Source organism: Entamoeba histolytica, genomic scaffold (assembly GCF_000208925.1).
Source record: "Entamoeba histolytica HM-1:IMSS scf_1104750519143 genomic scaffold, whole genome shotgun sequence".
In the NCBI taxonomy this organism is placed as follows: Eukaryota; Evosea; order Mastigamoebida; family Endamoebidae; genus Entamoeba; species Entamoeba histolytica.
Genome location: NW_001915123.1, coordinates 1 through 21145, shown reverse-complemented (window position 1 = coordinate 21145; position 21145 = coordinate 1). Strand labels below are relative to the sequence as shown.

The 21145-nt window shown below is 23.7% G+C and overlaps 11 protein-coding genes across 11 annotated transcripts, besides 6 other annotated features; 6 read left to right on the top strand and 5 right to left on the bottom strand.

Annotated features, from left to right (window-relative positions):
• Positions 1-987: 987 nt before the first annotated feature.
• Positions 988-1896, bottom strand: EHI_189190 (uncharacterized protein; the record flags this gene model as incomplete). Its single annotated transcript, XM_644225.1, has 1 exon — positions 988-1896. One exon carries the CDS (start codon positions 1894-1896, stop codon positions 988-990), a length of 909 nt encoding a protein of 302 aa, XP_649317.1.
• A 2178-nt stretch (positions 1897-4074) lies between these two features.
• On the bottom strand, positions 4075-4704 carry EHI_189180 (uncharacterized protein; the record flags this gene model as incomplete). Its single annotated transcript, XM_001914048.1, has 1 exon — positions 4075-4704. One exon carries the CDS (start codon positions 4702-4704, stop codon positions 4075-4077), a length of 630 nt encoding a protein of 209 aa, XP_001914083.1.
• A 128-nt stretch (positions 4705-4832) lies between these two features.
• EHI_189170 (uncharacterized protein) lies at positions 4833-7578 on the top strand (the record flags this gene model as incomplete). Its single annotated transcript, XM_644224.2, has 1 exon — positions 4833-7578. The coding sequence occupies one exon, from the start codon at positions 4833-4835 to the stop codon at positions 7074-7076; it is 2244 nt and encodes a 747-aa protein (XP_649316.1). The 3' UTR covers positions 7077-7578.
• Positions 7142-7667: a repeat region.
• Positions 7668-7704: 37 nt separating this feature from the next.
• On the top strand, positions 7705-9042 carry EHI_189160 (uncharacterized protein; the record flags this gene model as incomplete). The annotated part of the gene is made up of 2 exons (XM_644223.1): positions 7705-8547; positions 8596-9042. 2 exons carry the CDS (start codon positions 7705-7707, stop codon positions 9040-9042), a joined length of 1290 nt encoding a protein of 429 aa, XP_649315.1.
• Positions 9043-9667: 625 nt separating this feature from the next.
• EHI_189150 (40S ribosomal protein S25, putative) lies at positions 9668-10081 on the bottom strand (the record flags this gene model as incomplete). The annotated part of the gene is made up of 1 exon (XM_644221.1): positions 9668-10081. The coding sequence occupies one exon, from the start codon at positions 10079-10081 to the stop codon at positions 9668-9670; it is 414 nt and encodes a 137-aa protein (XP_649313.1).
• A 162-nt stretch (positions 10082-10243) lies between these two features.
• On the top strand, positions 10244-10812 carry EHI_189140 (ARF GTPase activating protein, putative; the record flags this gene model as incomplete). Its single annotated transcript, XM_644220.2, has 2 exons — positions 10244-10309; positions 10354-10812. 2 exons carry the CDS (start codon positions 10244-10246, stop codon positions 10810-10812), a joined length of 525 nt encoding a protein of 174 aa, XP_649312.2.
• An 89-nt stretch (positions 10813-10901) lies between these two features.
• On the top strand, positions 10902-11252 carry EHI_189130 (uncharacterized protein; the record flags this gene model as incomplete). The annotated part of the gene is made up of 1 exon (XM_644219.1): positions 10902-11252. One exon carries the CDS (start codon positions 10902-10904, stop codon positions 11250-11252), a length of 351 nt encoding a protein of 116 aa, XP_649311.1.
• Positions 11253-11340: 88 nt separating this feature from the next.
• EHI_189120 (uncharacterized protein) lies at positions 11341-12946 on the top strand (the record flags this gene model as incomplete). Its single annotated transcript, XM_644218.1, has 2 exons — positions 11341-12691; positions 12753-12946. 2 exons carry the CDS (start codon positions 11341-11343, stop codon positions 12944-12946), a joined length of 1545 nt encoding a protein of 514 aa, XP_649310.1.
• Positions 12947-13012: 66 nt separating this feature from the next.
• On the bottom strand, positions 13013-14131 carry EHI_189110 (uncharacterized protein; the record flags this gene model as incomplete). The annotated part of the gene is made up of 1 exon (XM_644217.1): positions 13013-14131. One exon carries the CDS (start codon positions 14129-14131, stop codon positions 13013-13015), a length of 1119 nt encoding a protein of 372 aa, XP_649309.1.
• Positions 14132-14263: 132 nt separating this feature from the next.
• Positions 14264-14657: a repeat region.
• Positions 14658-14704: 47 nt separating this feature from the next.
• Positions 14705-16030: a repeat region.
• Positions 15666-16289: a repeat region.
• Positions 16290-16435: 146 nt separating this feature from the next.
• On the bottom strand, positions 16436-17230 carry EHI_189100 (small GTP binding protein Rab7, putative; the record flags this gene model as incomplete). The annotated part of the gene is made up of 4 exons (XM_644216.1): positions 16436-16502; positions 16563-16735; positions 16786-17110; positions 17181-17230. 4 exons carry the CDS (start codon positions 17228-17230, stop codon positions 16436-16438), a joined length of 615 nt encoding a protein of 204 aa, XP_649308.1.
• Positions 17231-17749: 519 nt separating this feature from the next.
• Positions 17750-18574: a repeat region.
• Positions 18570-18977: a repeat region.
• Positions 18978-19202: 225 nt separating this feature from the next.
• Positions 19203-20269, top strand: EHI_189090 (uncharacterized protein; the record flags this gene model as incomplete). Its single annotated transcript, XM_644215.2, has 2 exons — positions 19203-19881; positions 19923-20269. The coding sequence occupies 2 exons, from the start codon at positions 19203-19205 to the stop codon at positions 20267-20269; spliced, it is 1026 nt and encodes a 341-aa protein (XP_649307.2).
• Positions 20270-21145: the final 876 nt, after the last annotated feature.

Genomic DNA, 21145 nt, shown 5'->3' with positions numbered 1-21145 from the left:
AATTATTTAGATGCATTTTTCTTTGCTTATTTTGGTTCACTTAAAATGTTTAAAATTAATTGATTTATTATTCATATGAATATTCATTTTGTTATTTCTATTTAATAAAGTACTGTTACTTGTTGATTATTGAATGTATATCTTCAACGTTAATCATTTGTTGTTTTATATTATGTTTCATTGAATAATTTTAAAAATATCATCATAACTTGTTGATTTAGATATTCTTCTTGATTATTAACTGTTATTTATTTCTTTTTATATTCTTTATTACATGTTTTGTTTCTTTTTATCATTTTCTTTTCTAGTTCACATTTATTGTATGTTTAAAACATATAATTTATGAGTAACTTATATTTTAATTATTTGTTATTTGTTAATACTTAATTATATGAATGGTGTTGTATTATAATTATATTAAGTTAAATTATTGAATAATAAATTATTAATTCTTTATAACAAATGTGTCATTTCATTCATTTGAGTATTATTTAAGTATTATTATAATTTGTTTAGTGTTTGAAATAATTCTCTAGTTTGTTGTTTATTCATCAAAATTCAGTTTTATTGAAAAATCTTTAAAATTGTTGTTTTGTAATTTAACATAACACACGAAATAAATATTGAAATATATGTTTGAATATTATCATTTGATTAAATCATTAATTAGAATGAATGTATAAATACAATAAAGTGAATATGAATTGATAACCATTATATTGAATTGTAAAAACAAATAACCATGAATTTCAAAAAGGGTTAAAAAGAAAATGATATTATGAATGAATAACATAAATAATGAATAAACAATATAATCCAATGATGATGAAAATATACAAATAGTACATTGAATAAATCATTGAAATATTATACAATTAAAATGATATAACAAAGATGTTTTATGAAAATATTATTATTTTAATCATTTTATTTATTGTTATTAAATTAAAAATAATAACCATTAGTTATTTTATTTCAATTATTATCTTATTTAATTTTCATAACTTTTAATTCAGTTATTTCTTCTTGATATTCATTGTTGCTATTTCTACTTAATAACATATCATTACATTCTACTTCATTAAACATGTTATGAATATCACCAACAATGTTGAATCTGTTATTAAAAAATTGTACTGAATCTCCAATACTATTAATGACTGTTATCAACAATTCATCATTCTCATTATTCCCAAATACAATTTCAATATCATTTGCTCTTTTACTTACTTTTGGAATATATTCTTTCATTCCATTTCTTCTTATAATGAATAAAGCAGACTCATAACAACCATAAGTCTGTTCATTAAGTGATTTAACAGAATGAAAGAATATACCAAATACATTTGCTTGTTTAGTAACACAAAATATACCAAAATCTTTTTGTCCAAAAAGTTGTTCGTATGTATTTCTTGTTGAATTTTCTATATTACAATATTGGAGATGTGGAAAATCTATACGATACCCTTTTAGAGTATCTAAGAATAATTTAACCACTTTACCACAAAATACATCAACAAACCTTTCATTTGTTTTTGCAACTAAAATACAATCTTTTCTTTTTTCTTTTTTCTTTGTCATTCCATCAGTGTTTGCATTGTAACTAATAGTTAATTCATTTAACTCTTTACAATGTTCTAAATAACTTTCTTTTATTTTGCAAGTCTCACTTTGTGAAATACCTTTTGGATAACAAAGAAGTTGAACCTCTTCTTTGATTTTATTTTGAATTTCTCTTCTTTTGTTTTCAATTTCTGTTATTGTTTGAGTATTTTCTTCAATATGAATATCAGGTACTACAGATATATCTCTTGGTATTTCATCATTTTGTTCTGGAAGATGTTCTGGTTGAGGATTATCAAAGCCAACAAGAAATGATGAAGATGAGTCTGCCATAGTTAATAATTCACAACTGAATATTAAGATATTAATAATGAATAGTGACGTCACTACTTTTTTAAATGACGCTTATATTTATTTGGTTAATTTTTATTTGTGGAAAATGTTATGTTATTTGATTTTAAAAAAAAGAAAAATGCTGAAAATAAGAAATAATTATTTTATTTTATTTTAATCACTGAAATATTATTTCATCTTCTTTTATTTTAAGAATGATGATAAATAATTAATGAAATGAAAATATTGAGAATAATATCATTTGTTTGTTATTTTATTTCATTTTATATTTACAGTATTTTTCTATTGAATAGAACCACTTCATTCTTTTATATGAAAGTTTTTGATATGTTTAAGAAAAGACTTGAAAATAAAAATTAATCTATTTAATATTTAAGAGATCATATGTTAAAATCATATTATTAATTATAAATTAACTATAATAAATAATAAACTTGAATATAAAAATATCATTTTATAACAGAAAACAATACAAATAATTAGAATTATATCATCATTATAAAACATTACGTGATAAAATAATTCACCAAATAGAAGAATGGACAAATAGAAAAGTAGGAAATATACTATTTGATTCAGATGTTGATGATTGGAAAGTTATTACATCAGTATTTGGAGAAAGAATAAAAAATAAAAAACATATAATAATTATTATTGAAGATGAAGAAGGAAATAAATTTGGAGGATATGTTAATGAGAAAATTGATGAAGATGATGGTTGGATATATGATTCACAATCATTTTTATTTTCATTAGAATCAAATGGAAGAATGAAAAGAATGAAGAAATTTGATATTAAAGAACAACAATGTGCATTTTATTTACATAATCAAACAGATGAGTATTTGTTTGAATTTGGATTTGGTGATATTTGTGTTTATAAAGAAAATAATAAAACACTATCATATTGTTATCAACGTTCATTTGAATATAATGAAATATCAAATGCACTTTGTGGAAAACAACTTCCAGAACATTTCATACCAAAACGAATCATAGTAATTGAAATGAAATGATTCAATCTTGATTAATTGAAAATGAACTAAAAAAGAATAAAAACAAATCAATGAAGAATATGAACAGCCATTTCGTTCATCTGCCAATGAATGAAATGATAAATTAAAAATGGAGATAATTCAATGTTGATTTATTTTATTTCATTTGAAATATTTACACACAGAATGATGGTGTTTTTAATAAATAAGAAAAGAAATAAGAATGAAAGAGAAATAATATGAAATGAATAAACAATTTATTTGTATTATTTCATTGAATTAATTCGTTATGAATCAAATGAATAAAATAATAGAAATAAGAATAATAAACAAATAAAGAAATGATAAAATATCAACATATTTATATTTTATTTCTTTATTCTTTCTTTATTCTTATTTTCTATTTAAACAATAATAAACAAAACATAATAAGAAAGATAAATAAGAATAACACAACATAAAATAAAGAATAATAATAAAATATACAACAAACATGAATAAACAAGAAATGATAAATGATAAAAGATGAACTAAATAAAATAACAACAAGAATACAGAAAATAGAAATAAATAAGTGATGTTTAGAAAAGAGGAAAAGAAAAAAAGATGAAATGAGAGATGTTTAGAAAAGCACTGAAATATCAAATAATAATTGAATATGATGAATTAATTTAATAAGAAATATAATAAATAATAATAGAAAGAATGAAATAAGATAATATGAAAGAATAATAAGAAAAGAAACATATATAAATGATGATACTAATAATAAATGAAATTATATATAATAATATAATGATAATGATATAGTTATTCATAAAATAAGAAATAAAGTAGTGATAATTCAATGAGAATAAAAATAAACATCAAAGCTGAAGATAAAAAGAATAAACAAACAGAAAAAACAATAAAAGAAATAAAACAAAAAGAAAAACTAAATAACAAAGAAAACAAAGAAAATACTCATTTTAAATAATGTATAATGTGATTAATATCCATTAATTAAGGAATAAATGACAATTTTATTAACATTTCATTATCTATTTGGTAATTTATTTTGTTTTATGGTTATTGTTATTTAAGAATTACTTCATTCTTCCACACTGAATTATTTTATTTTGAAGGAGAAAATAAAGAAAGAAACAGATACTACAAATACAATTTAGAGAGTTATTATTTCTAATGCATTATATGGGACGTCTTTATCAATACGAGTAAAGCAATTTTGGTAATATTTAAAGACATAAATATGTTTAGTGTTATGTTTTTTATTTAATTTTATTCTAAGTTTTGTTGTTCCAACAAGAACTCTTTTTGTTTTGATAATTGTTGAGTCTTTATAAATAACAATACAACTAGTTTCTTTTGCTCGTTCAAGTTCTATGTCAACTGCATCAAGTAAACATTGAGTTACTTTAAATTTAATTGGTTTTCCAATATAAACGGCTTCTTTTCTTTTAATGACATCGTCTTTAATTATTAACGCATCGTAATATCCATCTTCAATATAAGAAAATGTCTTTTCAAAATTTGATTCATCTGGAGAAAACAAGCAATCTTTGTAAAAACCATTTTTCCATCCACAAACGGTTAAACCAATTTTACATCCAACATCCCAATATGACCCTTTAATTGTTATTGTATGTTTTTCTGAATTAGGTTCAATATTAAAACTAAAAGAATTTGGAAAATATGTGAGTGCATTAACTATCATTTCATGTTCAATTTCTAACATTTCATCAATATCATCACTTTTTGGTGGTAATTTGCCTAAATCTATATTTGGAAACATTTTTGTTTTTTAATTTGTAGTTCTTTTTTTTTTAATTTGTAAAATTTTAAATGAGGAATTAAACGTTTTCGTTTTTTTTCTTCATATCAATTTATTCCATTGTAGAACTAAAAAAATTTATAGATTACATGCAAATTGAACTTAACATATTTTGTGCTAAAAATGTAGAAATTGGAGATGTTTATACATCAGATCCATATGTAGTATTTACCTCTGAAGGTAAAAAGTTAAAAACACAAATTATTGATTGTACACTTGACCCAATTTGGAATAAGAAATTTGATGTTAAATATAACATCGGAGAGGTTGTAGTATTTGAAGTATTTGATCATGATACAGTTGGGAGTGATGATCCACTTGGAAAAGCAGAATGGAAAGTACCAGCAATGAATAATGGAGAAACTACTTATCACATTCTAAAAATAGATGTAAAAGGATATTTATATATCATTGCAAAATGTATTTCTGGAGGTTGTCAAATTACTAGACAAATGATAGATCCAAATGCTAAAATGTTATTGGAATTAAAATTCAATAAACTCTATGGATTACTTGATAGTTTTTATAAAATATCAAAGAAAGTCTCTTCTAAAGGATATCAGTTTACTGTTAGTGTTAAGAGTAATTCTACTGACATTCAAACACTAGTTCCAATAACTCCTAGTGGTAAAACTGATTGTACAAATACATTACTTAATCAAATTCTTTATGTTGAAACTACTGTTGGTGATCAAATTCAGTTTGAAGTATTTGCTAAACCAAGTAGAGATAAATCATATTCATTAGGAACAACTACTTTTGAAGTTCCAGATTTATTTGAGACTGAGTCAATTGAATATCTTGCTCCAATATTACCATCAGGAGTAATTGATGTAAATATTACTTGTTTAAGAAGTATTTATTGGAATTTAAATACTAGTTTAATTCCTAAAAATGTTAGTTATCAAGGAAAATATCTGTTAACTATCCTTTCTGCTTCTGATTTATCATTAATGGGTCAAAAAAAATTTTATCCATATTGTAGTTTTACTCTTAATGGTTCTGTTTATTCTACTTATTATGTTGACTGTCCAAAGGAAGTTGTCATTTTTAATCAATCTTATCTTATCACTTATCAAGAAGGTGCTTTTTGTGACCTTGAAATTTTAAATAAAAACCCTGCATTATTCTCTCGTGAAGGGGCAATCGTTGGAAAAGGAAAATTTAGGTTATCAAATGTTGAAATAAAATCAACTCTAAATATTAGTTTAGATGATGGTGGAAGAGTGAGTATTCTTCTCCAACGTTTGAGAAGTATAAATCCGGACTACTATAATATCCCTGTTGGTATCGAACAAATTCCTTTACAACCTTGTATAAATAATCCCCCACCTCAATACATTGAACAACCTGTTGGTAATGTTCCCATTCAATCTGAAAGTAATGGGTTTGAAATTCCTTCAATTGAAGGAATTTCTCTCGAAGTAGAAAATCCTTCTAATCCTTCAAAACCTAAAAAGAATTTTTGTGTAGAAACACCTAAGTCAAAATACCAACTAAATTATAAATGTGGTTATATCCCACTTACCCATCAACAAGGATATGTTGTTGGCATGGAACCAATGAAATATAAAGACTTTGCTGCTTTACAACCAAGCCCTCAACAATTAGCTCAGTTAAAAGTTCAACAAGAAAGTAATAACCAAAACATATCAAACTTTCCTGGTCAAATGCCTTTTTCAACAAGACAACAACTCCCACCTCAAATACCTTCTCAACCAATACCACAAGAAATTGGTTATAATCCATTACCATCTACTGGACCATTAAGTTCATATCAAATGATAAATAATCAACAACCACCACTCTCAGGTATTGATCAAACAATTCCACCTGTACCTCAAAGAAGTTATGAACAACAACCGATTCCACAAAACTTTGAATCTGCACAACCTCCATGTTCTTCTCAAATACCTTATCAAGTGAATCAACAAACAAATGAAACATATAGCCAACCCCCTCAGCTCCCTGTAAGAAACCAACCACCCCAATTATCACCAAGAAGTCAACAAAACTCTCAAGCACCACCTCAACTTCCACCAAGAGGTCAACAAAATACACAAGTACCACCTCAACTTCCACCAAGAGGTCAACAAAATACACAAGTACCACCTCAACTTCCACCAAGAAGTCAACAACAACCAAACTATGGAATTAATCCTCAAATGCAACAACCTCAATATATCCCACCAAATGGATATACACCAAATCAACCAGGATATAATCCTTATCAGCAAGTACCAAGAAACCAATACAATAATCCAATGAACCAACCTCCACAACAATATGGGTATGCACCCCAACAAGGATTTAATCAACCATATCATCATTAAACCATTTTTTATTTGAAATTAAATAATTGTAATAGTTTTTTTACTCAGTAAAAAGAACGAGAAATTAAAAATTAGATAATTAAGTGTTAAATAGAATTTTATCTATTCTTCCTTGCTCAATGGAGAATAATTCTATCCCTTAGCTTGTTTAAAAAAGAGTAATCTTTTTGTTTAACTTATCATTTATGTTTTTTCTTGCAAAATGAGGAAAGCACTTCTTTGTTTTATTTCTTCTTATTAAGGGTTTCAAACTTCTTCTGCTTATTTCTTCTTTTTATTCCTTTTGTTTATTTTCTATCTTAATTTTAAACATTTTCTTTTTCCTTTTTTCTTTATTTTATGAATGAGAGAAAAGACTATTTCATTCCCATTATATTATTATGTTTAATTTTCTTTTAGTCTTACCCACACTTTAGTACTTCCTTATATTACACCATGTAATATTCTATCATAATATCTTGCTACACACTTTGCAACTTTACCTAATACATTTCTAATTAAAATACACTGTCATAATCAGATAATAACTAGGAGAGTCAAAACATGAATTGTATTAGGGTTTGTGTGGTGTTTCAGACATGCTACCTTCGATTTTATCAATAAAAAGAACTAAAATAATAATAAAAACATGAATGAATTGAATATAACATTTAACCAACTTATTGAAAATAAGAGAAAATGTAAAAGTATTGTTAATTGTCTTGAAATACATTGTTATAAAAAAGGAGATAATGACAACCTCATTGAATGGAAAGTTGATCATGACGTTGTTTATTTTATGGATTTTATTGAACATGAAGAGTATAAAGAAAAAGTGTCAATAATTAATATTCAACATTCAATACAAGATGAATGGCTTGTTATTAATAAATTGATTGAATTTAGTAAAAATAATAATGTAATTTTTGAAGTTTTTGATGAGGATGGTCAAATAATATTAGCAGAATGTTCAGAATATCTTCCTAATTACATTACTCCTGAAAATGATTCACATAAAGTATTTATTAAAAATGGGTCAATTTATTTTAATGAACTAACGTATACAAATCCATTTCTTATGCAAAATGATTGTTGTAATAAAGAAATAACAAAGAAAGTTTTAAGTCTTATAACTAAACGTGCCTCACTATTCTCTGTTCATAATACTATTGGAATATTACCAATCCAAATTGCTAATTTTCTTAATATTCATTACGAACTTTTTGGAATAATTATTAATAAATTCATTAATAATGACATTACTTTAAATGATCAGTTTCCATTAAGTTATGAAAAATCATCACAATGTCAACTTAAAATGACAACATTACAATTTAATCGATATTATAATTATATACTTCAAAATGCTGAAACCCAATCATATCAAGAGATATTAGGTAAAATGATACTTATTGGATTTACTCATTTACTTAATTTAAATCAACAATCATCACAATACCATTTTATGCCTCAATACACTAAACTTTTTGACGTTTGATTGTTTGTTCCTCTCCTTTCTTTTAGATTACTAATAATCAAGGAATATTGTCAGTCTGAAGAGTCAAAACGAATATCATCTCCTTTAATTGAAGATAATATCAACGAATTCAAAATAGAAGATTTGATAGAAGACTATAAACAAATACTTGATCAAAATGAATTAGAAAGTATTTTAAAAGATGATATTACTGATGTCATTGGAATAGACTCAGACATTAATGGATTTGTCACTAAATCAGACGGCTTACTACCGAATGGAAATATAAACACAACTACTTTTGATGAATTATTTGATGAATTTATAGAAGACTTAAAAAGCCCATCATTAAGTGAAGATGGAACTGATGAAGAAAATGATCAGTTGATGGAACAATTAACAAATGTCTTAAATCAAACAAAAGACATAAATGATACTCCACTAACTGACTCTCTTCAACAAGACACTACAGCAACAGCGTCAACTTTATTTAGTAATTCAGTGAAATAACTAATTTAACTTGGTTTAATAACAATAAAATCCATCCATCCATTTTAATGGAAGAGAGTCTACTAAACATAATAATAATCCAATTATTATATAGTCATTAGATGATATTATTGATGTAATGTTTAAGAAAAGATATAAAAACATAATCCCTGAAGAATAAATGACTCTATCTTTACAGTTATGATGAATAGATACTGAATAACATGAAAGTTTGATTTCAAACGGATACCCATGATATAATAATATTATAATATGTCCAATTTCATGAATAAAGACATAAATAAATAACCACACAATACAGCCAAGTGGTTGTTGAAATAAAATATTCCAATTAAAGTTAAATAACAATTCAGAACAAATAATACAACATGGCATATAAGGAGGAATCCAATGAGTAGATGAAAGTATTAAATACCAAACATTTATTTGATAATGAAAATGAATTTTTATTCTAAAAGGAGGAAGAAGAAAACAACAAAGAAAATAAAAAATAAAACAACAAATATTAATCATTAATCAAAAGAAAATGAGATTCAATCATAGATAAAAAACCCTAATTATAATAAATTAATGAAAAGAAACCAACCTTATTTTTAATTAAAATTAATTCAAAGCAATATATTAATTAAGCTTTAACTTGTTTCTTTGATCCCTTAGCTGGTTTCTTTTCAGCTTCAGTTGGGGCAGCAGCAGCGTGTTTAGCTGATCTAGTATAGATCCAAATGTGATTATCAACTTTAACTGGAACGATTAATTCTTTCTTTTCAAGGTCTTTAAGAAGAATTTTAGCAAGGGAACAAGTAATTTTCATTCTATCAGCAACAACAGCTGGTGTAATAACTTTCATTGATGGAACTTCCTTGGTACATTTATCAAGGGTAGCTTTATCAAATAAAACAGCATTGTTTAACTTTTCCTTGACTTTGGTCTTTGACCATGATTTCTTTGGAGCTTTTCCTCCAGATGATTTTTTTGGTTTAGTTAAAGCACCTTTCTTTCCTGAAGCAGCTCCTTTTCCCTTAGCGTCCTTGGGTGGCATGGTCTGAATTTACTTTGATCTTTTGTAAACCCTTTTTTTGTTTTTTGTATATTAATCATAATTAAACTATTCATTTTAATTAATAAAAAATAGTTTAAATAACAAAAAATAAAATTAACGTGTTATTTTGAAAAAGAAAATACTAAAAAAATTTCAATCAATATGTCACAACAACCAATTGACCAAACTTCTTTTTTCTCTAAAGAAATGGAAGAACCAGAAAATCAAGTTTGGAAAATAGTTTATTTTCAATGAAAAATACTTATTGATAGAAATGTTTTGATTGTGGTAAAAATAACCCCACCTGGTGTTCTTTAAATAATGGAGTTTATTTGTGTATGAATTGTGCTGGTATTCATAGGTCATATGGCGTTCATATTTCATTTGTCAGATCACTAACATTAGACAATTTTAAACCACAACAATTAGTAATGATGAAACTTGGAGGAAATAAAAGAGCAAAAGAATATTTTGAGGTTCATCCTTTTGATCCACCAACATATTGTGTTAAATATGATTGTGAAAGTGCTGATACATATAGAAGAATTCTTAAACGAAAGACTTGTGAAGAAACTGGAGAAGAATATATAGAACCACCACCTTGGAGACCAACAAGAAGAATGGAAATAAATAATAACCGTCCCATTGTTGGAGGTGGAACTGCAATCAACCCAGATGAAATTCAATCAAGAAGGTCAAGTTCTTGTTGTTCTTGTTGTGTTATTTTCTAACGCAAAGATCATGTGTGTACTTTCTTTTTGTTTTCTTTTTCGTTTCATCTCATTATTAAAACCATCTTTAAAATTGTTATTTGTTATTAATGAGTCATGAACAAGTGAATAAAGAAGAATTAAAAACCCAAATTGACTCAGTTAAAAGTCAAATTGATACTTTAGAAATGATGCTCAAAAATGCTCGTCATCAATTAAGTTCATTACAAGCAAAATATAATGCAACTACTGTTCAGACAATTCCAAATGAAATTATTAATGAGAAATTAATACTTAAAGTATTAATTAAAGGAGAAGAAAGTGAGAAATGGGTTGAATGTGGAATTGATGATCCTGAAAAAGAAATTCAATTATTGGTAGAAAACGATGGTATCAATGAAGAAATGAAACGACAATTATTGAGATATATCTCAGATTTCAAACAGAAGAATAATTTATAATATTTATAAGAAAAACTTGTTTATACAACAAATAAAAAACTAAAAAAAGGAAAAAGAGAAAAAAACAAGAAAAAAGAGAATAAAAATAATGGAGCCAAAAACCACTCTATTGAAAAATGCAGTAGAGAAAGGTGACCTTAAAACTGTGAGGACGTTATTACAAAAAAATAGAGATTTAATAAAAGAGCCACTTTTATTACATATCATATTGTCTCTTCATTCTTACGAAGTGATTGATTTATGTCATGCGATTATAACGGCAGGATGTATTTGTGGAGCAAAAAATGAAAAAGGAGAAACACCGTTACATTTAGCAGCACGAACCAATAATTTAATTTTAGTTGAAATGATAGTTGAAAATTCAATGAGAAAAGAAAATAAAAATATTTCAGAAAATGCTAGTATTAATATAAATGCATTTGATAATGAAGGTAAAACACCACTTCATGTTGCAGCAGCAACGACATGCGCAGAACCAAGCGTAGTGAAATATCTTATTCAAAATGGAGCATCTATTGTTTCTATTGATAATAATGGAATGACTCCATATGACTATGCAGAAAAATTAAAACATTTTGCAAAAGCGCAGTTATTAAATATTGAGGAAGAACCAGAAACTGATGAAACACATACATATGATGCATTTAATTTTGAAGTGCCATATCCTGATCAATCACCACGTAAAGAAAGACATTCAGATAATGTAAAATGGTCTGTTATTGTTGGACAATGGAAAAACGCAACTACTAAAGAACAAAAATGGGTTAAAAAACACTTGAGTGTATTAAACCCAAATGTTCGAGCAAGAATGTGGGAATGTTTTACTCATGCTACATCAACAAAAGCTGTACATGAAGAATATTTAAAATCATTTTCAGAAGGAAGTAAACGAATTAGTCCAGAAATATTAAAAGAAATTAGAATGAATCTTAATGTTTTTAATGACCATAGAGTATTTATTGAAGGAAGAGGAAAATATAAATTAGAAAGATTAGTTGTTTCTTATTTATATGATGAGACTATTGGAGATGAATCAATAGAAGTAAGTGATGAAGAAAGAAATAAAAAAATAGAAAGTGTAGTAACACCATCACTCTGTAAAATTGGTGGATTGTTATTGTGTGTTGTTGGTGAGGATGTAGCATTTTCACTGTTAAGGCAATTAAGAAGTGATAAATATTCTATTGGTAATTTCTTAGATATTGAAATGCCAGAGGCTTTATTTATTTTTCCTCGTTTATTTAAAATAGAAATAGCTATATTATATGATAAATTAAGTTCAATCGGATTTGAACTTAATTATTTTATTACTTGGTTTGCTGACCTATTTATTGATGTTTTTCCTGTTAGGTTAGTTATACGTATTTGGGACTATTATTTGTATGAAGGAAAAGATGTTTTATATATTATCGCAATTAATTATTTGAAGTACTTAAAAAGTTTGTTTCTTTTTATTTTTATTAGTTTTGTGTTATTAATTAATTATATTTATTATTTCAGGTGATTTAATGAAAGCTACTTCTGCTGATGAAGCTTATGCATTAATAGAAACTGTTTCAAATAAATTATCTGATTCTTTTATCACTTCTTTACTAAAAGAAAAGATTGAAAAGTCAACATTACAAACTATTCGTTCTAATTTCAAAAATCATTGTTATTTCAAAGCTCAAAATCAAAAAATTATAACAATTTAATTTAAAAAATTATTATATTCGTGATTGTTTTTAATCGTCTTGTTTTTTTTTTCAATCAATCTGAAATTATTCATCGTTTTCAGGTTGAATTGCTTCAACATCAATTTTATAAGTTTTATAATCCATTACTTTCATTGAACTAATTGAGTCATATAACCATTTTTCTGCTACTATTTGAACATTATCATTCTTTTTTTCTCTTAGAGATAAATGATGTTTTAACTGTCCACATATTATTACATCTGCATCTTTTGGTCTAATAGTAATTTTACCACCAAGTCGTTCAATCCATGCACTTAGTGTAGTGGCAAGAATTTTTGGTTGTCCACAAATACAAATAGATAATTCTTTAAATAAATTTTTTCTTTCTTGGCTTGTGACTAAAAGACCAGGAAAAGCTTCAGTTAATAAATACGGATCAATTTCAACTTCTCTATTTTCTTTTTCACATTCTTCTAAATATTGTTCATTTACAACTGGAATTCCTTTAACAATGGCATCTAATACTTTTTCTGTTCTCATTGACTTATGAACAAAAACAAGTTTAATATCATCCATAGCTTTTTGAACACTGAAAAATGGAGAGGTTTTAATTTCTTCAACAAATGGATCATGTTCAACATCAAATCCTGATAATATAATTTTAGTTCGTTTATCACTTTTTCTTGGTTTTTTTTCTTCATGGCTTTTTTCACTACTTTCAACTTTTGTGGTTTTTTTTCTTTTTAACTCTTTTTTTTCATCTACATTCTCATCTTCATTTTCTTCAGTTTTCTCTTTCTTTTCTTTTTTGCTTTTTGTTGTAGTTTTCTTTTCTTTCTTCATGTCTTTTCGTTTTTTCTCTTTTTCTTCTTTTTCCTCTTTCGTTACTTTCTTTTTAATCGTTTTTTTCTTTTCATCTTTTGTATCTGAAGAAGTTGATTTTGGTTTTTTACTTTTATTGTCATTTTCTTCTTTAGAAGATGATGACTTTAATAGTTTTTTAATGGGTTTTTTTGTATGTGAACTTTTCTTTTCTCCATTGTCTTCGTTTTGTTTTTTTTCTTTTTGTTCTTTTAAATCAATAGACTTTTTTCTTGCTTCTTCTGTACTTAAAATCGGTACATTTTTTTTGTCTTCTTTAAGAGCACCAATAGTAGAATCTCCTACTTTATTCATTTCATCAAGTAACGACGTAATTTCCATTTGAATTAAACATTTTGAGTTTTTTTTTCTTTTTTTTAATATAAAATTGAGGAATTAAAGTATATTTTATTTTTATAATATCTTCATTTATTCATATTAAGTTCTATTTAAATGAATAAAACAACAGAAAATAAAACTAAGTAATTAAGTATTGAGAGAATTGTTTCTATTATTTCTTATTCATTCCAGAACAATCAATTATATGTGTCTTCTTTAAGCGGTTTTACTGGGTATGTTTGGTTGTAGTAAAAAACAATGTTTAATAACATCCATCATGTTTTTAATGACATGGTTTTTAATGTCTTTTATAATGTCAATTTCATTTTTTAATTCTATTTAATCTAACACTTTCTTCATGTATTATTCAATTTGATTCAATTGATTATTTAATTTATTTTAACATTCCTTTATTCGATTCTTTATTCTATTCTTTATTTATTTTCTTCATTTACCTTCATTGATATTTTGATATGAAACATTAGTTATATCATTTATGAGTTTTATTCTTTTTATTTATTACTTATATTTTTTCTTATATTTTCTTATATTATTTTTGTACTGTGTCAATGAATATTTCAAATTAATTATTTTCATTATACTTAAATTTAATTCATTTAATGTTATTATGACACTATCATAATTTCTATATCTTTCATTCAATATGGTGATTTGTTTTATTTTCAAATTCTCTTTATTTAATATCATCTGTGTTTCATATAACATTTCCATTATTCTAAATTAATATTGTTATTTGGGTATATTTCATTATTTGGGTCTTTCTTCCTTATTCTAATTTTCTTATTAGAATCAAACATGATTTTATTTGTATTGATTCTGATTATTTCATCTTTATTAAATTTAATTCTTTTATCATTCTCATCATATATTTTAGGTACTTTATTCTTTCTAGTGCTTTAACTTTTATTCTTTCTTCATCATGTTCATTTAATTTCATGATGCACTTTATTCTGTACAATTTCCCTTGACCAAATCTTCTAGTCTATTGATTTTCTTTAGGATTTCTTTTATTTCATCAAATTTATCTCCTATTATTTTATTTTGGAGATAGAGGTGCATAACCATTGAAATCCTCTTCATATCATCTTGCAGATAATGCATTCTGCTTCTTGACAATACCCATCTATTATTAATTTCCATTATTAATTCTTCAGTTTCTTTTCATTGAAAGTAGTAATTAATGTTTGTACATTTTTCGATTTTCATTTCTTTTATTTTATTGATGAGAGTATTAAGGTATTCTTCATCAATTTCATCGGAGTTGTTATTTATTATGTTGTTTTTATTATTGAATTGCACTCTACTCTTCTTTCTATTATATCATTTACTTTCATTTTAATGTATTGTTTAGTACTTTCTTTTATGTGATATTTTATTATATTTAATATATTCTTTTTCATTATTGACATTGATGTTTATTATTTTTATTATACTTTCTATTTGTTCCCATCTTAATTTCTTATATAATTTCTTATTTAACCAATTAATTGCAAATCAATACATCAATTCAATTAAATTTCTATTTCTTTATTTTCTATTTCTTCTTGTATTTTCATTATACTTTCTTTGTTATTTATTATTCTTGCAATTTTACATATTTCATTCATTTCTTTAATTTGTTTTGTTTTTAATTTCTTCTTCCATTACTTTAATGTCATTTTCTTCAATACCTTTTGTTTTTCTTTAATTTCTTCTTTAATTTCTTCTTTTAATTTCTTCTTTTTGATTGAATATACTTCTTGAAGCATATCATACTATCTTTTCCTTTTACTTTCTTACTTTTTGAGTATTTCTGAATATTCTCCTTTGTTTCATTCACTTTTTATTCTTTTTATTCTTTCTTGTATATCATTTCTTGTTATTTATTTATATTTGTTATTCGTATTACCTTTATTATTATTGTATTTACCTTGTATTTATTTGTTTTTCTTTGTGTCTTTCGTCTTCTAATCTCTTTTCTTTGTATTTCTTTTACCATTATTAATATTGTTGTTATGTCATTTATTGTTATTGATATTCATTCTTTATTGTATGAGATTGAATTTTTACGACTTATTGGCATTTCTTTACAAAACCCAAAGGTTTTACACAATAACAAGTACAATAATATTTATTATGTTTTATATTGTAAAAAGTATCTTAGTCTATTAAATAAAGAAATTAAAATATATAAATGTTTCATATATTGAATATTTCTTAAAAATAATTAATTGAATAAAATAGTTCATAATATTAATATAAAAAACTAAAAATATTTGAGTATATATAACAAAATAAAAAAAATTATCAACAACAATCTTTTTTAACCTTTATGTTTGAAACATCTTCAAGACGACAAGGTTCAATTGCTTCACTAATAAAAATGAATATAAAGAATATTATGAATAACAAAAAAAATAAAATAAAAACAAACTCCATAGAAAAATTAATTTTTTGTTTTTCTTTTAAAAGAGTTGCAATTTCAATAAAAATGTTATCAATATTCCAACCTGTTTTAGCACTACATTCAAAATAAGTGTATTTTCCATCACCCCAATGAGACAATTTTTCAAAACTAACTTGTCTTTCTTCATCACTACAATCAGACTATTTATTTAATGTTATTTCTTTGTTGTTAATTTAAAAGAAATACAAACTTTATTTCCAACAATAACAAATGGAAAATTATTTAAGTCTTCAAATGATAAACTTTGAAATAATTGTTTTTTCCAATCATCTAAATGTTCAAAAGTACTTTCATTTGTTACATCACAAACTAATATGCAACAATCTGCTCCTCTAAAAAAAACTGGTCCTAATGAACAAAATCGTTCACTTCCTGCTGTATCCCAAATTTGAAGTGCAATAATTTTTCCATCTATATCAATTTCTCTTGTAATAAAATCAGCTCCAACAGTACTTTTAGTTTGTTCAGCAAAAGTTTTAGTAATGTATTGTTGTAATAATGATGTTTTTCCAACACTTAATTCTTATTATTTTTGTTTTATTTAAAAAAAATTTTATTTTTTTTTAATAATTACTTTAAACAAACCTTGAATCTCCTAATATTACTATTTTAAATAATGTTGTATATCCACTCATGAATTTGGAATTTAAATATATCTTTTCCTTTCTTTTTTTTTATTCCTTTCTTTTTAGTTTTTATTTCTTTTTGAATTTTTTGATTATAATATGAAATTTTCTTTTTAAACCCTAAATTATTATCATTGTTTTATTGTTTGCCTTTTATCATTTTAATTTTGTTTGTTCTATGAAAATGTTTTAGTAAAAATTGACTTGATTATTAATATATGAAAAAAATTGGTTTTTGAATGAATTTGGAATAATTAAACTAAAATTAAAAGATTTTATAAATTATATGAAAAATAACTTAATGAAGAAATTTTTTATTATTTAATTTGTAAAAATGCCATTCAATGAAATGAATATTATTTTTATAATACATTAAAATATAATAAAGATATTTTATTTATCTTATTTTACATAAATTAGTAAAATTTTTTTTGAAATATTATTTAATTAAATTGGTTTGAACAGATTGTATTTCATAAAAAGTTTATTTAAAAATTATTCTCTTCTTTTTAAATTTGTAATATTTTAACACGTATGTCATTAAACATAAAAAGAAATGCATTCCTCCAAATAGTAAAGATGCAAGAATGAGTACATATGAAATGAAAATGTATTAAATCAAAAATACTCCAAAATGATGATTTAAAATATTGTCATAACGCTATTGCATCTATTATTCACATCTTGTTATGGTATAATGAAAAAGAATCAAATATCAAAACATGATTATGTTTGTAAGCAAATATTTAAACACATATTAATTACACATTTTAATGAATTTAATGCTATCGACTTTAATAATCCTCCTAAATGTATTAATAATGATGAAATGGTTATAACTTACAATAAAGATTTATTGGTTAGTGACCATTCTTTCCATGCTAGAAGACCATATATATAATATCAAAATATGAAAGAAAAGAAAGGATATATTATAGATGTTGCTATATGTCAAGATAATAATATAGAATTAAATTACATTCATAAAATAAATAAATACAAAGAATTACAAGAGAAAATAAGAAATAATAGAGAAATAATATATGTTGAAATAATACCTGTAATATTATCAATAAATTGATTAATACATAAAGAATCAGTAAGAAGATTAAAATCACTGAAATTAAATTTAGACTTTGCCAAAATCCTACGAACAATAATTATAAAAAATATGAAAGACTTAATGTTTTATACATTCAATTCTGGCAGCACATTAGAAGAAGAACAATTTAATACGAGCATGCTAGAAATGAACTCTAATACACCAATAGAGCATATTGAAGAAACTGAAATAATCATTTCTCAATAATCATAAAATCCAATTGAGGATATATTTATTAATTGACATTTTTTGATTGAATATACTTCTTATTGTTTATTATACTATCTTTTTCTTTCACCTTCATATTTTTGAGTATTTCTTCATACCCTCTCTTTCCCCATTTACTTCTTATTCTTTTTATTCTTTCTTTGTATCATTTCTTGTTATTTATTTATATTTGTTATTTGTATACTCTTTATTATTGTATTTACATTGGTATTTATTGCTTTTATTTGCATCTTTCGTCTAATCTCTTTTCTTTGTTATTTCATTTATCATTAGTATGCAATTTATTGTTATTGACATTCATTCTTTATTGTATGACATTTGATTTTTATGACTTGTTTGTTTTCTTTACAATACATATTGATATTACAAAATAGCCATTGTATTTAGCATTAAAATTTGTTGTATTTCCTGCATTAGAAAATGATCATATATAAATATACATTATAAATACTATAAAAATGAAGTTGATGAAAATAACAATGAATGACATAAATATAAAGAAATAGCTAAGTTAATACAAATATAATTATTAATAATTTATATTAAAAAAATAAAAAAAAGAAAAATAGAATGACGATTATCTTAATAATAATTTAAGTTCAAACTAAAAATAAAAGAAGAACTAATAAACAAGAAAATAATAAAGAAAGAATGCAATTAGGACATAATGAAATAATGATTGTCTCGAAGTATTTTGAAGATATTAATGATTTTATTAATTTAGAAATGGGAGTTAAAAGATTTAGAGGGAATATGGAACGATTTCATTTTAATCCAATTCCATTGAATCAATATTCCAGAAAATTGTTTCCTAATATTGAAACATTTCATATTTATAATGAAAAAGATGAAATATTTGAAGATGGAAGAATATTTAAACAAATAATATGGTATAAAGTGAGTTATTCAAGATATTTAGAAGAGAAAAAAGAAATGAATGAATATAAAAATATCGAATATACAGAAGAAGATAGAGAAGAATATGGAAATACAATACCAATAGAAGTTACATCACTCGGAAATTATTGTTTTTATGGATGTAATGATATTCAATCAATTGAAATACCAACAAATGTTAGTAAAATAGGAGATGGATGTTTTATAGGGTGTACATCACTAACAACAATTAATATTCCAACAAGTATTAGTGAAATAGGAGATAGTTGTTTTTATAAATGTACATCATTAACATCAATTGAAATACTAACAAATATTAATAAAATAGGATATGGATGTTTTGAAGAATGTGAATCATTAACATCACTTACTATAGAAGATGTAAAATATATAAGTGAAGAAAGAATATTTATGAATGAACCAGTTTTAATTAGTATTGAAATACCAAAGAATTTAAAAATAATAAATGGAAAGAATATGAAAAGAAAGATATTAATAAATTTATTATTCCATCATCAATCACTAAATTAGGTGATTATTGTTTTAAAGGAAGTACTTCATTAAAATCAATTAATATCCCAACAAGTATTACTTACATAGGAAATAGATGCTTTTCTGAATGTTCAACATTAACATCAATTAATATTCCAACAAATATTAATAAAATAGGATATGGATGTTTTTATGATTGTACATCGTTAACATCAATTAATATTCCATCAACAATTACATCATTTGGAAATAAATGTTTTTATGGATGTGGATGTGAAGAAGAATTAAAGAAGAATAAAACAATACCAAAAAATTGCTTTTATATATAATAAAGAAGAAATAAAGAAAGAAGATAATTGAATTATTAAAGAATAAAAAGAATGTTTATTTTATAATTTAAATGATAAGAAATACATAATAAACAAATTAAATGATAATAAAATAAAGAATGAAATATCAAATGAATGAAATGTGATAAAATCAATCATCATTTATTTAATTATTAATATGTTATGTTTATTCATTTTTAATTTATTTCATATTATTTATTTGTTTCAATGTGTTGAATTGATATTTCATCTCTTATTAAATGATATATCATTCATTATATTTGTTTTGTAATAATTTTATTCTTTAATTTTATTCTTTTGTTTATTTCTTCTTCTTTCTTATTTATTTTAAATATCATTTCATTTCATACTTTTATTTTTTTTTCTTATTGTTTTAATTTTATTTTTAATTCATATAATAGTTGTTATTTTATTCAAATATAAAATAAATCATAAGAATAATGAAATAGAAATGATGAATAATAATGAAGAATCAATATAAATTTAATTATATTCTTTATTTTATTTTAATAACAAATAACACTATTATTCAAATTATAATGATAATAATGATAATAAATATGAAATAAAAGAATGATAAATTGATAAAATAAAAAGAATAATAATATTGTATTTTCATTTATTTTATTATTCAATTAAATATATGTTACTTCATTATTTATTTCATTTTTGTATTATTTTAATATATTTATAATATGTAATTGTGATATTTTGATATAATGATGATTTATATTTATTTATCATATTTTATTCAACATAAAAACACTATATTAAATAACAATAAAATAATTTCATAAATAATACACAATAAAATTATATGAAATGATGAAATTAATAAAAATATAAAAGAATAAA